This window comes from Brassica napus, unplaced genomic scaffold (assembly GCF_020379485.1).
Source record: "Brassica napus cultivar Da-Ae unplaced genomic scaffold, Da-Ae ScsIHWf_875;HRSCAF=1241, whole genome shotgun sequence".
Lineage (NCBI taxonomy): Eukaryota > Viridiplantae > Streptophyta > Magnoliopsida > Brassicales > Brassicaceae > Brassica > Brassica napus.
Genome location: NW_026016915.1, coordinates 25,718 through 40,829, shown reverse-complemented (window position 1 = coordinate 40,829; position 15,112 = coordinate 25,718). Strand labels below are relative to the sequence as shown.

Here is a 15,112-nt window from a genome sequence, read left to right as displayed (position 1 = left end):
ATTTGAAGGGCACGTTGTATAGTCAATATTCATTTATTTGTGCAAATGTATGATGAAATCAATCCCATACGGTATAGAGAAACTAGGATAAGATGATTTTTGATAGAAACGATCCATATTACAAAAACAGAGATGGTGAACTGAATTAAATCAACCTTGTAACTTTTTATTGGTCAGGAAGAAAACATTTTCCATAGTAGTAGCAAGGATCAGTACAGAGTTAATTCTTCATGTCGTCATCGTTTACTTATGCTGCTTCTAATCAACCACTTTGGTCCTCAGAATCTTCACTTCATGGATTGGCCTGTCGGTGTTATCGGTTTGGACACTACCGAGCCTCTTGATCACCTCCATACCACGACAGACTCTGCCAAATATCGTGTGCTTTCCTGGAAGATGATCACAGAGAGATGTCAACAGACGAACACAATTAAGTGACATCATAGCAAATTAGACCAGTGTTTTCGAGAGATGGATGTGTGTTACCATCCAAGGAGGGTGCTGGTGCTAAAGTGATGAAGAACTGACTCCCGTTGGTGTTGGGACCAGCGTTTGCCATTGACAAAATCCCAGCTCCTGTGTGCTTCAACTCAGGCTTTATCTCGTCCTCAAACTTGGAACTAGTACAAGAACAATGGCAAAAGACCCATTATCTCTAAACCAATAAAGTAGTAGCTCTATGTTTCTAAGCCTCTAAACACACATCAGCGGACGCAAAACAAGTAAAGCGGAGAATCAAATCAATAGAGTAAACTGAGGATTGTTGAGATATCTAGAACCTTAGTCGACTATATATAACATGTTCAGTAAGTTATGAATAACGTTTTTGCCCAAATTCAAAATCTATGCAAGTCTTGAGTGAGTATAAGACGAAAAAAAAACTTATTTAAATCTGTTCACACTGAATATAACCTTAATAGAGCTAACTTCACTATAAACCTTCATCAAAGCTTAGCCATGTTCTGATCCAAATTCGTTTACTAACATATCCATGGAATCAACCAGCATTGATCAAAGAAAGACAATGAGAGAATGTACCCATAAATGGATTGGCCACCTCTTCCAGTTCCAGTAGGATCTCCACCTTGCACAATGAAATCCTGAAACAAATAAAATACCAAAGGAACAAACTTTCATCATCAAAGTGATCTCAGTACAACAAAACACTCAGATTAGGAAAATAAAGAACGGACCTTGATGATCCTGTGAAAGAGAACGTTGTCATAGTAACCTCTCCGTGATAGCTCCACGAAGTTACGGCAAGTTCTCGGGGAGTGTTTGTAATACATCTGAGATCAAACTTACAAACATCAAATCACTGTAAACCCCTTTCTAAAACCCTAAATCTAGATCTCAGGATCGAGCGTTATCAGTTAGAAACCTAATAGAAATGCAAGTAAGAGAGAGAGAGAGAGAGAGAGAGAGAGAAACCTCGACGGTGAACGGACCCATGGAGGTCTCCAGTGTAACCTCCGGGGGGCTTCCTTCAGGTCTCGCCGTCATTTTTTTTCGGAGACGGAGAGAGAGAGCAGCGACTCGTCAGGAACCTAGTGAGAGAGACTCATGATGAGACGTTTACTCTAAAGTCGTTATCGGGTCGGATCTGATTCTTTCTCTGTCATGGGTCGACCCGAGATTTTTAAAACACTTGGGCCTAGTGCAAGTCCATTGTGTGTATATCTCACAAGGCCACATCATAAATGATGCCATGAGAGAAAACGGATCAAATGTATGCAATTAAAATTTAGCTAGTTTTTTATTTGTGTTTCGGTTTGTTTTGAAAATGAAAATATCTTATACTACTATTTTCATACAAATGATGGTATTTTCTTGTGATATCTCTAGCATATTAAAAAAAAAAAATGACAAGTTTTGTTTGAAATAACTCACACCTTTTAGTAAATAACGTCGAAAATATTTATATAGAAATAGAACCATCCAAAAACTTACTTTAGTTACCCAAAAGTAGATAACTGGGAACACTAAAATGAAAAAAAAATCAAATTTAAATTATACTTTTATAGGGTGATTCTTTTTTTTTTTTTTTTTTTTGCTAAGAATGTTAATATATCATAAAGATAGAGATTGTTTCTTACAAAAGATACTAATCTATACAACACAACGCCCTGGCAAAAAAGAAAGTAAAAACAGGGTAGTTGGTAGGGTAACATCATATTGGAGTCCAAAGGAGTCCCATAGGATTATAGGGTGATTCTTACTGGGTGATAAGCCATCTAATTCATTATTATTATTTTAACAGAATGTTGAATTATACTAAAAGAACATGTTTCTGTTAAAGTGCTTCTGTTTAGAATTTGAGAGAAAATGAGAATTGATCTATTTGTTTGATTTGGTGCTAATCCAAAATGCTACATTATCTTCAACTCTTTTGTTCCCATGTTCAGTGTGGTGGCCATTCGGGGATATATCTACACTGTACCAATATATAAATTTGTTTCTATCGGAGATAACCGGATCAACCATAACATATATTAAAAAAAAAAATCAGTTGTGCAAACGATCCACATGAGAAAATAGTTTTTTTGTCATTGCATTTGGGAACCAAATACTCTTTGTCCATGGTAGATGAACATGCACTTGAGGAATCCGATTCCTTCTTTCTTGTTTCTTCATGACTTACTTCTCCATATATAACGCTCAAGTTGTAGTTTATGGTTGTTCATGACATCTTCCAAACTATTCAGCTCATCTATAAAATATCTTGTCTTCTAAGTCTTTGAATTCATTCCTCTACCATGGCATTCTCTGGAATTCTCATATCTATATGAAAATTTTCTCCCATCATATCACTATATCAGAGTCTCCTCAAATTAGACCACAAGTCATGTCAGAATGATGTATTATTTCCGCTTTGAATGTCAATTTTATGAAAAGATTTTGTCAATGATCTCATCTTTATCTGCATCCATGAATTTGTTTACTTTGTTTCCCTTCTCGACCAGATAATAATTCCTTCACGGATCTAATATAGCCATATCTCATTCACATAGGTGAACTGGGAGAGAAAATTCCCATAAGCATTAAACAGCTTGCCATATAAATCTCCTTTAAGATTCTCAAACCCAAACATTCCATTATGTTCAGTTTGCATATATCGTCCTTGCCGTATAATTTTTTTTACGGCAAACGAATATTCTATTACTCAAACTTAAGGTGGGCTGGGGAGCCAAACTCTTCGGTTGTGTTTTTCGGACTTCAATATCACCAACTTTCCAAGGACGCAGAATGAGATTGCGGATTCGTTAGCTAGAAATGCACGTTCTTTTCATAGATCCTTATGTTTTATTGGTTGTTTTATTCCGGTCTGCCTCCCCAGACCACCTCAAGTTTGAGTAATAGAATAGCCGTTTACCGTAAAAAAAATTAGATTTTATGCTTGACAAACCAATTTCTTCCGTCAATGGCCTTACCTTTCTCACAGGACAAACACATTAACCCAATAGTAAATCCTCACCATGCACATCTGATTAATATCTTCATATATATTGGTATAATGGAAACAGGAACATGACAAATATACAACTCATAGTAAACCCTCACCATGCACGTCCCCTTGATATCTTGATATATATTAGTAAAATGAAAACAGGAACACTCATGATATCTTCATTTTCGTTTATATAAACTTGATACACACGAAGCAGCATACAGCATTGGTACAATTAGAAACTTCAACAATAGCCATTTTTAGGGCTTATTATACAGAGGACTTGCGTACTTATTACCACATATATGGTGTAAATATAGTCTCTTACGAGTTATATGACACTTTACTCAATGGCCCTTACGCTCCACATAGATAATTTCACGGTGTTAATAGCCACCACCGCCTTCTCCCCTACCAGCACCGCCACCGTGTCCAGATCCAGCAGCTGCATAACCTCCACCTCCTCCTCCGCCACCTCCAGCTCCACCACCACCGCCTCCTCCACCACCGTGTCCTCCTTCTCCACCACCACCACCGTATCCCTCTCCAGCTCCACCTCCGGCACCATAACCACCACCGTGAGCTCCACCGGCGCCAGAACCTCCTCCTCCACCGCCTCCTTTTCCCCCGCCTCCACCACCTCCATGTCCACCTGCACCGCCACCTCCATATCCTCCTCCAGCACCAGCGCCTTCTCCACCACCGTACCCACCACCATGTGCACCTCCACCTCCTCCACCACCTCCATTTCCACCGCCTCCACCACCTCCATGTCCACCTGCACCGCCACCTCCATATCCTCCTCCAGCACCAGCACCTTCTCCACCACCGTATCCACCACCATGCGCACCGCCAGCTCCTCCACCACCACCTCCTCCGCTTCCTCCACCTCCACCATGTCCTCCAGCTCCTCCGCCTCCGTATCCAGCTCCACCACCTTCACCGCTTCCACCTCCATAACCAGATCCTCCTCCAGGACCACCACCACCACCTCCACCAGCACCACCACCATGTCCACCGCCTCCTCCTCCACCAATGCCTTCAGCTCCACCGTAACCAGCACCACCTCCTTCTCCGCCGCCACCACCAACACCAACACCAGCATCAACTCCAATACCATAACCAGCATGCAAACTACTTTTCTCGCCGTATCCGGCGACTTCATCCTCGGGTTCATAGGAGGAAAGAAGTGCTCGTCTTGCAGAACATAACCCTAAACCTATTAAGAAACATAGGAAGAAAAGATTTTTGTGATTAGCCATGTTTCACTCTTTCTTCTTACGATTTTGTTGTGTGATGAGTTTGCTTGAGAATGTGTCCGTATTTATAGGCATTTCACCAGACCCAACCGCGTTGGTTGCACATAGGATAAGATGTCCTAATGCTCAGTTGTTGGGGCCCAAACCTCACCTATCAATTCCATCCAGTGTATCTATGATTTTTGTTGCTTTGATGCATGTTGTAGTGTCATTATAAAAAAAATCTTCTATGTATGCCGGCTTTGAAGTATATAATTAATCATATGGTAGAACACCAATATTTTAAGATATAAATGACGGAGTAAAATCTAAACTGGAAAACATAAAAGTGAAATGTTTGTTTTAAGACGTTTCATACAGAAAATAGTATTGTTTATCAATTGTGACAATATACATTTTCATCATTATTTATTTGGTTGATCGTTCATTTACAAATTCTTTCAAATTAGAAAGCACTCAAATTCTACATCTAGAGATTAGAGTATTTTAGTGGAATGGGGCATCAGTATAATAAGCCATATATAATAACATCTTTGTCGATCATCAATGAATCGAAGTCACAAGAAAGTTTGAAAATGATAACTATTAACACCTTCGGTTTATGTTCGATAGACTGATATTACTCTTATCCACATTCCTTCGTTACCTAAGGGCTTTATCACATATTGAACACTAATAATTTCAGATTCACTTATCACTAAGCACGTAGTGCTACTTGTGTGTATTTTTGGTGTCTCCCACATTGCATAATGACATTTATATATAATCCAGTATAATGAATCAGACCTAATTTCTACATATTATCATATTGTTCTTTATGGATATCTGACTCACTCCTATGTCTACACTAACTTTGAAAATTTAAAATCAATTCCTAGCAACTTGTGTTTATTAGTGGTTCTTCTAATGTCTGGCAAGGCAATAAAACGTTGCATAAACGTAATTAATATGTTTGAACGTGATCACACCTTAGTTGCTCACGAGATCTATCAGAGCCGAGTATTTTAACCAAAGTTAGGTTATATATGGTTGAGTTATATAGTTATACTATATTCTTCTGCTCTCTTCACCATTTTAGGATGAATCATTTGTTGCTGGCCTTCAGTACTAACTAATATTGTTATTAGCATAGAGGTAGCCAACACAACGTTATGTAGCATGTATATATGTGTTCACTCTTTCCGTTTCTATTCGTCCTTTCATACAGTAATAAAAAAAATACGAGCTCTTGTATAGTTTAACACGATAAATATAAACGTTCATTAAACTAATTAGTTAAGATTATTGATACCTTGTGATTTCATTTCTAATAAAGAGTCAAAGTTCTTCCCTAGCTACCAAAGATTCAAAATTCTAGTGTTACCTTGTGATTTAATTTCTCTGCTGACTTTGTAAGAGCATGTCTGATCAGTTAATAAAACCCAGAGAAATCCTTTCCTTGGTGCTTATCTTCCGCAGGCCAATCGACGCTCTCTCAACGAACTAAAAAACATTCAGCTCTTTAGAGTTCTTAAATTGAACAATAAACCACGTGAGTTGTTTATCTTTTAGCTTCATCAACATTAATTATATCAACTGCATATACTATCTAGTATCCACTATATAATAACAGTTGGTAAGCTTTTTTAACAATGAAACTAAAATTCAGTAAATAAAATACATATATAAGAATTTGTAATGAATATCTATACGTTTTTTCATTATTCAGAAACTTGACAAAATAATTTTTTATTGGAAATAAAAGGCCATGTGAAATCATCATTAGTGGGTTGGCATTGCCAATGAAGTGTGCATCCAGCAAATTAGCAACGCTAGTGAAAATACTTTACAATCACATGTAATTCTATCTGTTAGGAAAGTTTTTTAAAATAAAAACAAATTTATAGGTTTCATCACAATAACCTTATTCACAATCATATAATAAACTATTCCTGTTTAGTTGATATTAATCTTTTGATTTTTAATTTGTTTGATTTCTTACCTAAATTTTTCTATATTTTGCACTACATGCAGTAGTTGAGGTCAATAATTTTTCTTTTTTTTAAAAAAAGTTAAGGTCAATAAATCTAATCCTCAAAATATCGGTATTTGATAGAAGATACTAGAATAGTTAATTAGTTGCCAAACAAAATTATTTCAATTATTGTTCAATGGTGCTTATAAATATAATACGGTACAAGTCGGATTGAACTTAAAAAAGTAGATTAGTCGCATATATCATTGTGAGAACCGTCTCAAATTATATTAAAGTCTTTTTCAAAAAATATTAACTATATATTTAACAATGTAATGAAACATTTTAAACGTTAATAGTTATATCTATATATTAGGTTTCTCTTCTAATCATAAACTATAAATTTAAAAATATATTAAATTTTTTAAAATTTAAACTAAATATAGGTGTTTATTTTAGAAATTTTCTTAGTATTTTTTTACTTTTAGACTCGGATCTTGTTCGACCGTTCCAGTAGCTCATGCTATTAGACAGTCCTGATCATATATATTGTACTCCTTAGTAAATTAACATTTAAATTCCTAAATAATAGTCTTAGCAACAACAGAATAATAATTCCTAGCTAATAGTGTTTTGCGTTTTGCGTTTTGCTTAGTTATTGCCTACTGTGGACTCCGTACTCTCTATTTTCAATCAATATTGTAAATCTAGCTTTGGTTTATTGGTTATGAACTTTAAAAACCGAAGATTTTAATGTACCACTTAATAATAAACATTAATTTACCAATCATATTTCTTCCACATTTTTACTAATATTAAATTGGCACATGTAAAATATGTGAAACATGCATTGCAATCGAAATTAACTATGCCGAACCAAATCTATATCTGAACTGAACTGAACCAAATCAAAGTAAAAGCTCTGAATTAATCAAACAAACCTAACCTGAATTAAACCAAAATGTCCATTCGAATGTGAAAGGGTTGGCCGCAATAAAAAAAGTGTTTAGTTTTGTTTATATGAAACTGGACCCAACCATTTCACTTTGTTTCGCGAGTGCCTTCTTTTAATATTATCCCAAACTTTTGACAAATGGGTTTCGCCTTATGATTGTCATGGAAGATATGGAAACGCACACATATAAAATTCAAAAGCTTATAAGTTTACAAACAAACAAAAATAAAGGACCAAACCCAATGGTACAAAAGAAACATCGTTTTTGGGACAATGATTTTCTTTTCTCTAAATTTTGCAAAATATTTAGTTAAATCTAGATTAATATCAGCAATAGTTCATGTGGATTTGGTTTCTAGAATTTTTGTTTTCTTCTAAAACCAATATAATTTAAAATTCCATTAATCTACGTCGCAGATCCGACTAATCCAACGGAAATACGGTATCATACAATTCTAACATATCTTTTTGATTCAGTTAAAAATTCTATTTTGGGACTGGACTGGACTGGACTGGACTGTACTTTAGGCTTTAGCCTTAACGGAGAAGCATATATTGGTAGTGATGCTGATGCCAATTATGGTCCAAGTGAGAGTCCCACAATACTTGATCTTTAAGAAAATGGCAATATTGATCTTTAACATAATTCAGGAGTGATCAATATATATCATGCAAATTAGCATATTGAAGATCTGTGCTTCGTTGAAATCAGACAACTAATCTGAAAGTAGATATTTTAGTCACTTAATTAACAAAGCTTGATCGGTTGTACAATTGGCATGGAATAAATGAACATAAATCTTTTTTTTTTGTAACAAAATGAACATAAATCAATCACACGTTATTAAGCTCTTTTCTGCGTACGGATACCAACTTCGTTAGTTTACATATGATATAGGCAGCTTTTCTTTTGTTTGGAATGATTCGCTCAAAACCCAATTATGTGGAGGAAGTAAGAAACAACAACTCCTCGTCCGAGCTTCTAACTAATCAACTAACTCAATATTTATTATTTTTCTTTGATGAAAGCTCATCATCAAAGAGCTACTAACTATTTATACATATCCCTACTCAATACAGAGCACTATATAAACACTTGACTATCCCCCATTAGTTTCCCATCACAAGTACAAAGCATTTCAGTACACAAACAACAAACTTCTTTTTTTAAATCCCAATTGGAAGAGAGAATGGCGAAAGAGTCCACCACCATTGACGTCGGCGAGCCTAGCACCATAACCAAAAGTTCAAGCCATGTCGTAGTGGACCAGAAGAAGAAGAAGGGATTTGTGGCAGCAGCCGCTGGAGGTGGCTACAAGAGAGGTTTGGCCATATTCGATTTCCTCCTCCGTTTGGCGGCCATAGGAATCACCATCGGTGCTTCCTCAGTCATGTTTACCGCCGAAGAGACTCTTCCCTTCTTTACTCAGTTCTTGCAATTCCAAGCCGGCTACGATGACTTTCCCACATTCCAGTAAGTCGCTTTTCATGTTTTTAACATATGGTTACTTAAATCTTTTTTTTTTGTACATATGAACATATGATTTATTTTTTAACATAAATGAACATAAATCTTTTTTTTTGTAACATATGTACTTAAATGTTTTTAACATATGATTTATTTTAAACTTGTCCGGTCAATGAAAAAAAAAATTATAAATGTAAATCGTTTTTGAAGGTTCTTTGTGATATCCATCGCCATAGTCGCCAGCTATCTCGTCCTTTCACTTCCCTTCTCCATCGTATCTATTGTCCGTCCACTTGCGGTTGTACCCCGGCTCATCCTCCTCATCTCCGACACCGTAATTCCCCCTTTCATATATACACAATTCTATTCTCCAATTTTTATTTAAATTCATCATCTTATTCTTTCTTTTTAATGTATATTTCAAGGTGGTCCTGACGCTTACCACAGCAGCAGCAGCCGCTGCTGCCGCAATTGTCTACCTTGCACATAACGGCAACGCAAACACCAATTGGCTCCCCATTTGTCAGCAGTTTGGAGACTTCTGCCAGGCCACGAGTACTGCTGTTGTAGCCGCCTCTATCTCGGTTGTCTTCTTCGTCCTTCTCATCGTCATCTCAGCCATTGCCCTAAAAAGGCATTAATTTGATATTTGCCACGTGTGAAGATCGAAAAGGATCTATAAGTTATTCATGTGTATGTTTGTGGCGTGTGCTTTGTGTTAACATGAGATGTTAAGTATATGTGGTATCATTATGGTGTGGAAGTGTAACAAGAGTTCATATGTTTGAAGGAAAATTGTCTTGGTTCTCGTTTGATAATTGATAGTATAGCCTAAAAAATTAAATGTGAAATAAAGGCAAAACCCAACAAGAGATTAATCTCAGAGTCATCATAGTGTGCTCAAACTGCTCATAATCGAGGTCAAGTCAGGTCCACCCACTGCCCTTGATCGATTAAGCTCACTATTGTTTCGAGTGAACTTAGAATGTTGTACGGATTGCAGTCTTTTAATTTCCCAACGATCAATCTCCAACGATATCAACGAGCAAATGCAAGATGAGAATCTAAAAACATGCGTGAACCGAAAAAACCATATATAATACTTACCTTTTTGTAATCTTGTAACCAGTTATATAAGACATAAGTAACGAAAGTATTCTAGATTCGTTGTAAATTAATCTAACAGTTGCAAATTGTAATACTAGATTTCCAATTTTGTTAAAGAAAGTTCTAACAAATACCCATAAGTCCTCAACTTGACACATAAGCATAATTTCTACAAAAATCATAGAATCGTTTTAACCATACAAGTATATATGCATTATTCTCTCACGTTGATTTGAATTTAGACCTATTCTTTCTTTTTTATTAATCATACTGAGGTATCCCGACCCCATAGAAATAGTTCAGACTAGTCATGTGTTGCCATATGTTGGTCTCCTGTTCTGATGATACCGAAATATTAATTTCTCAGTGATTGAAATTTAAACCATGTGGCTTCACCGTATAATACTTTTGCCCTCGAGTTAATCACCACCGAGTGACAAGAACCTATTCTTTTTTAACATGTCACATTAATTAAACGAACTAACATTTGGTGTATTTGCATATAATATAAATAGATAATATATCCAGATGTTATAACGAAGAACATCGCCCTGAAGCTCTGTACTTGGCTTAAATCAAAAGGGTAAATAATTGATCAGTGGTAATTGGTGCCGGCGGATATATCAGCTGGTTCATCCTTCTCTTCTAAGCCCAAGAGATCAAGCGATATTGCAACTGAATGATTAATTAATTATGCATGACTAAGTTAATAACCATACGGAAAAATTGTGGTTCACGTGAAAATAACCAACTTGCAAGTACTTAGTCATTCAATTAACAAAGTTTGGTTGTACTATCGGCATGGGATATAATGAACATAATCAAGCTCTCTTGTCTGCGAATGGGTATGCCCACTTCATTAGACTTTACACATGATATTATAACATTTGTTTTTGACTTTAATTGTTAGCTCAAACCCAATTAAGTGGGTAATGGTAAGAAGCAACTACTCCTCTTCCCAGATCCCTAACAAATCAACTAACCTCAATCTTAAACAACTAAAAACCTCGTCATTAGTTAGCTTATTATTAATTGTTCCTAGTCAATCACTACTTTATACAATCACTATATAAACATTTGTCCATCTCCCATTTGTTTCCCACCAGTAGTACGAAGCATTTCAACACACAAACATAGACACACTTTGTCTTTAATATTTAAACCTCAATTGCAAGAGAAAATGGCGAAGGAGTCTACCACCATTGAGGTCGGCGAGCCCAGCACCGTGACCAAAAGTACAAGCCATGTCGTCGTGGACGAGAAGAAGAAGAAGGGCTTTGTGGCAGCCACCGCGGGAGGCGGTTACAAGAGAGGTTTGGCCATATTCGATTTCCTCCTACGTTTGGCGGCCATAGTAACAACGATCACGGCTTCTTCCGTCATGTACACCGCTGAGGAGACTCTTCCCTTCTTTACTCAGTTCTTACAGTTCCAAGCCGGCTACGATGACTTTGCCACATTTCAGTAAGTCCATTTTAACTATCTTAACGTATGATTACTAAGTTACATCATGTTTTTACACAATGAATGCGTATAGTATATCTCTAACTAGAGTGAAACATACGTCTTTACTTTGTAAGCTTGTCCGGTTAGTGACTTAATGAGATATATACATGTAAATCGTTTTTGAAGGTTTTTTGTGATAGCCATAGCCATGGTCGCCAGCTATCTCGTCCTTTCACTTCCTTTCTCCATTGTAACTATTATCCGTCCACTTGCAGCCGCACCCCGGTTGATCCTCCTCATCTCCGATACGGTAGCTTCACTAACAAAACTATTCCAAATTTTATTACAAAATTATAGATTTCATAGAAACTCATCCTCTTCTTATGTTATGGTGAAGGTGGTCGTGACGCTTGCCACATCAGCGGCGGCTGCGGCAGCTGCAATTGTCTACCTTGCACATAACGGCAACCCAAACACCAATTGGCTCCCCATTTGTCAGCAGTTTGGAGACTTCTGCCAAGCCGTGAGCAGCGCAGTTGTAGCCTCTTCTATCGCAGTTGTCTTCTTCATCATTCTCATAGTCATCTCAGCCATTGCCCTAAAAAAGCATTAATTTCTCATTTTCTTTCTTGTAAAGATCGTAACGGACCTATAGATGTTTTTTCTTGTGCTTGTTTGTGAGTATCATGATGTGGGTAAAGTAATTGAAGTTGTTTATGTTTTAATGCAAAGCTTTTGATTCATCTAGAGGCTCTTAAATATTGATTGATAATACTAAAACCTAAAAATAGAAGTTAACGAGACCAAAGACAAAACCCAACAAGTGTTCCAAACCCTAGAACCCCAACAACGACAGTTAAAATATCAAATACCCATTCTACCCTCATCTTCTTCTCTTTCAACTCTCTCTTCTTCTCCATAAACTCTTCGTGTCTCCACTTCGATTCCGCTTCTCTCCTTCTTCCATTGCCCCTCTTACCCTCCATTACACTCCTCAAAATGACCAAACTGTCCTTCCCGTTCAAACTCGTTCCCTCCATCTCCTCCACCTTAAGGCTCACCTCCTTCACGTGCATCTCCTCCTCTCCGCACGTGACCACCGTGATCACACACTCCACCGATCCCACCACCGTCGCGAATTTCGCCTCCACTTCACCGCTTAGCCAGTTCCTCTGCACGGACACCGGTCGGTGACTCGACAGATTCGCCGCACGCTTTCCGACCGGATCGATCACGATCCAGCTCAAAGTCAAATCCTGCTCTAGATCACGACACGTGTCCTCCGTCCACCGTCCTCGCTTGATCGGCGTCTCCACAGTGTCCTTCGCATCAACAAGATCAATCCTCAAGGGCGAGCTAAGGAACCACGCCGTAGTCGTCTCCGTCTTCACGACTCTACTGAGAATCAACTTCCCTCTGTAGTGCAGATCCACGGCGGAGATCAGCTCTGGAAAGGGACGGTCGAGATCAGAAACTGAACCACCAGTGTCAAGAACCGAATACACGTCGGAGAAAAAAGAACGGGGCTCATCGGAGATGGTGGCGGTGGAAGGCCACGTGGACCGGCAGATTTTGGACCAGAGGAGTTCATTGGACGCGAGCTTGTGAAGGAGTGTGGAGGCGCAGGAGAGGGAGGCTAGGGTTGGACCGTCGAGGCGCGTGAGGATGTGAGCCTCTATGATGTCTTGATGGACAGTGGAGATTAAATCCGTTACGGTGGAGGAGGAAGAGTCCGCCATTTTCACGGTGTTGAGTGATTATTTACTAATTGTGAGTGATTATTAGTTTATGATATTTGATTGATTACTGAAGGGGTTTATATAAGAGATTTATATAATGGCAACTTGACCTTTATCTAACGTCATTTCTTTAACTGCCCCCAATATTAATTATTAATAGAAATTAAAACTACATGATTGTAAATGAATTTTTGGGACGAATGTGAACTTTTATATCAGAAAAGTCCTGGCAAAGAATAATTAGCTCAAGCATCCACTACCACATATGCATCCAGTTTCGGCACAACTTGATTATCCTCTGGAAAAGTGTGTACATTCTATTCAAAATATAGGCTTGATGATTATAAGTTGTTTAAGATTTGTTATTGTTTGTCAATTGCCATTTAGAAACAGTCTTAAGATGCTAGTCTGGCGACATGGTTTAATACAATTTAGGTTCTAAATTGTTTATATTTTAGTTGTGTCTTGACGTTATATAATCCAACACATGAAATATCCTCCAAAATTAAGTCATTTATATAGGAAAAATTATAATGGTTGTCTATAAACATAATTTTGATATATGGACGATATGATGCAGGGGAAGAGACAATTAGTCCAATTCTTAATGTATTTGAATATTAGAAACTTTGATCCTCTCTCACATGCCATCAACATTAAAAACACAAAGGTACAGTCGCAAATAGTGATCAAACTGTAGAAAGTGTGGATATAAAAAAAAAACATAGAGTGATGAAGGTCAACTGATCAAATACGTGCAGGCATATGCGACGATGTAATCTGCCAAAACAAACGAGGCAGACAGATACGTGAGAGTGCGGGAAAGGGATGGCCCATGTTGACCTCTTGTACATCTCTTATCGATTACATTATTCTATTCGTATGTTACATCTATGAAAAACCATTTCTCATTTCTATCATCCGTAACTTGAATTAAACAATCAAGGTTGGCGGAATTTTACTAGTAAATATAAGAAAAAGTTCTTTAACAAAAAAAATATAAGAAAAGGATAAAAATGATATATATATATATATATATATTTATATATATGTGTGTTGTGCAGGCAGAACAATGTTTATTCCGTTATAGGCAATTCTAAAATAAGTAAGTGCACGGACATTTTTGAGAGGTAGTAATTACTCCCCGTGAGTCCGTGACCATAGATATGAGATGCGAGACAACAAAAAATACATATAAAAGAGAAATAATGTGTATAGTTCCAGAAACAAAAGGGAATGGACAACGCTCATGATATATATGACAAGAGTTTAAGGGTTCCCTTAAACTGAATTATGTCTAAGATATCACCGTCGATTAGGTTTATGCAGCTTTATGTAATAACCAAAAAGAAAAAGCTGAATGAGAAAAGGAAAGCCCAACAATCATTTACATCAGCATGAATAAACTATTGAAAATAATTTTTAAAAACGTCGTCTTCACATTTATTCAATATATTAAACAATATACTAATATGCATGCAATTAGCTAGTAAACTGCTAATTAAAATGTAACTAGGTAATAACCCGCGCCTTGCGCGGGATGTGATTATTAGTTTCGTTATTTTTAATAAATAGACACTAAATCTGTTTAATCTGGATATTAGTTCGGTTTTAAGTTTTTTTTTTATTTTTAATCTTCTAAAATATAACTATTATTTTAAATTTATACTCCCTCCTTTTCATACTAAGTGTCGTTTTGGGTCTATGCACACGGATTAAGGAAACAATTAATTTTG

General features: G+C 36.9%; 5 protein-coding genes across 6 annotated transcripts; 2 read left to right on the top strand and 3 right to left on the bottom strand.

The window, feature by feature from the left end:
* Positions 1 to 83: 83 nt before the first annotated feature.
* Positions 84 to 1,651, bottom strand: LOC125606402 (peptidyl-prolyl cis-trans isomerase CYP18-2). The gene is made up of 5 exons (XM_048775466.1): positions 1,432 to 1,651; positions 1,194 to 1,289; positions 1,039 to 1,100; positions 487 to 620; positions 84 to 389 (listed from the first exon to the last, which is right to left on the bottom strand). The coding sequence occupies exons 1-5, from the start codon at positions 1,501 to 1,503 to the stop codon at positions 259 to 261; spliced, it is 495 nt and encodes a 164-aa protein (XP_048631423.1). The 5' UTR covers positions 1,504 to 1,651; the 3' UTR covers positions 84 to 258.
* A 1,950-nt stretch (positions 1,652 to 3,601) lies between these two features.
* On the bottom strand, positions 3,602 to 4,749 carry LOC125606401 (glycine-rich protein DOT1-like). The gene has a single exon (XM_048775463.1). It carries the CDS (start codon positions 4,708 to 4,710, stop codon positions 3,835 to 3,837), a length of 876 nt encoding a protein of 291 aa, XP_048631420.1. The 5' UTR covers positions 4,711 to 4,749; the 3' UTR covers positions 3,602 to 3,834.
* Positions 4,750 to 8,703: 3,954 nt separating this feature from the next.
* LOC111215991 (casparian strip membrane protein 1) lies at positions 8,704 to 9,892 on the top strand. The gene is made up of 3 exons (XM_022720262.2): positions 8,704 to 9,090; positions 9,295 to 9,418; positions 9,510 to 9,892. Exons 1-3 carry the CDS (start codon positions 8,807 to 8,809, stop codon positions 9,723 to 9,725), a joined length of 624 nt encoding a protein of 207 aa, XP_022575983.1. The 5' UTR covers positions 8,704 to 8,806; the 3' UTR covers positions 9,726 to 9,892.
* Positions 9,893 to 10,589: 697 nt separating this feature from the next.
* LOC125606406 (casparian strip membrane protein 1-like) lies at positions 10,590 to 12,402 on the top strand. 2 transcript variants are annotated; one of them, XM_048775471.1, is made up of 3 exons: positions 10,590 to 11,655; positions 11,824 to 11,947; positions 12,035 to 12,402. In XM_048775471.1, the coding sequence occupies exons 1-3, from the start codon at positions 11,372 to 11,374 to the stop codon at positions 12,248 to 12,250; spliced, it is 624 nt and encodes a 207-aa protein (XP_048631428.1). In that variant the 5' UTR covers positions 10,590 to 11,371; the 3' UTR covers positions 12,251 to 12,402. The 2 variants fall into 2 exon arrangements, with proteins under 2 accessions (XP_048631428.1, XP_048631427.1); XM_048775470.1 differs by having other exon boundaries at positions 11,824 to 12,402.
* LOC125606405 (probable F-box protein At2g36090) lies at positions 12,357 to 13,485 on the bottom strand. Its single transcript, XM_048775469.1, has one exon. It carries the CDS (start codon positions 13,374 to 13,376, stop codon positions 12,432 to 12,434), a length of 945 nt encoding a protein of 314 aa, XP_048631426.1. The 5' UTR covers positions 13,377 to 13,485; the 3' UTR covers positions 12,357 to 12,431.
* Between the last annotated feature and the right edge of the window lie 1,627 nt (positions 13,486 to 15,112).

What these genes read in the sequence shown, in the direction of transcription:
- LOC125606402 (XM_048775466.1), bottom strand. Translation starts at nt 1,503, where the DNA reads ATGACGGCGAGACCTGAAGGAAGCCCCCCGGAGGTTACACTGGAGACC. An exon ending in TCTTTCACAGGATCATCAAG is followed by an intron (nt 1,101 to 1,193) that starts GTCCGTTCTTTA and finishes TATTTGTTTCAG; the next exon opens with GATTTCATTGTGCAAGGTGG. An exon ending in ACCAGCACCCTCCTTGGATG is followed by an intron (nt 390 to 486) that starts GTAACACACATC and finishes ATCATCTTCCAG; the next exon opens with GAAAGCACACGATATTTGGC.
- LOC125606401 (XM_048775463.1), bottom strand. Translation starts at nt 4,710, where the DNA reads ATGGCTAATCACAAAAATCTTTTCTTCCTATGTTTCTTAATAGGTTTA.
- LOC111215991 (XM_022720262.2), top strand. Translation starts at nt 8,807, where the DNA reads ATGGCGAAAGAGTCCACCACCATTGACGTCGGCGAGCCTAGCACCATA. An exon ending in GATGACTTTCCCACATTCCA is followed by an intron (nt 9,091 to 9,294) that starts GTAAGTCGCTTT and finishes TCGTTTTTGAAG; the next exon opens with GTTCTTTGTGATATCCATCG. An exon ending in TCCTCCTCATCTCCGACACC is followed by an intron (nt 9,419 to 9,509) that starts GTAATTCCCCCT and finishes GTATATTTCAAG; the next exon opens with GTGGTCCTGACGCTTACCAC.
- LOC125606406 (XM_048775470.1), top strand. Translation starts at nt 11,372, where the DNA reads ATGGCGAAGGAGTCTACCACCATTGAGGTCGGCGAGCCCAGCACCGTG. An exon ending in GATGACTTTGCCACATTTCA is followed by an intron (nt 11,656 to 11,823) that starts GTAAGTCCATTT and finishes TCGTTTTTGAAG; the next exon opens with GTTTTTTGTGATAGCCATAG.
- LOC125606405 (XM_048775469.1), bottom strand. Translation starts at nt 13,376, where the DNA reads ATGGCGGACTCTTCCTCCTCCACCGTAACGGATTTAATCTCCACTGTC.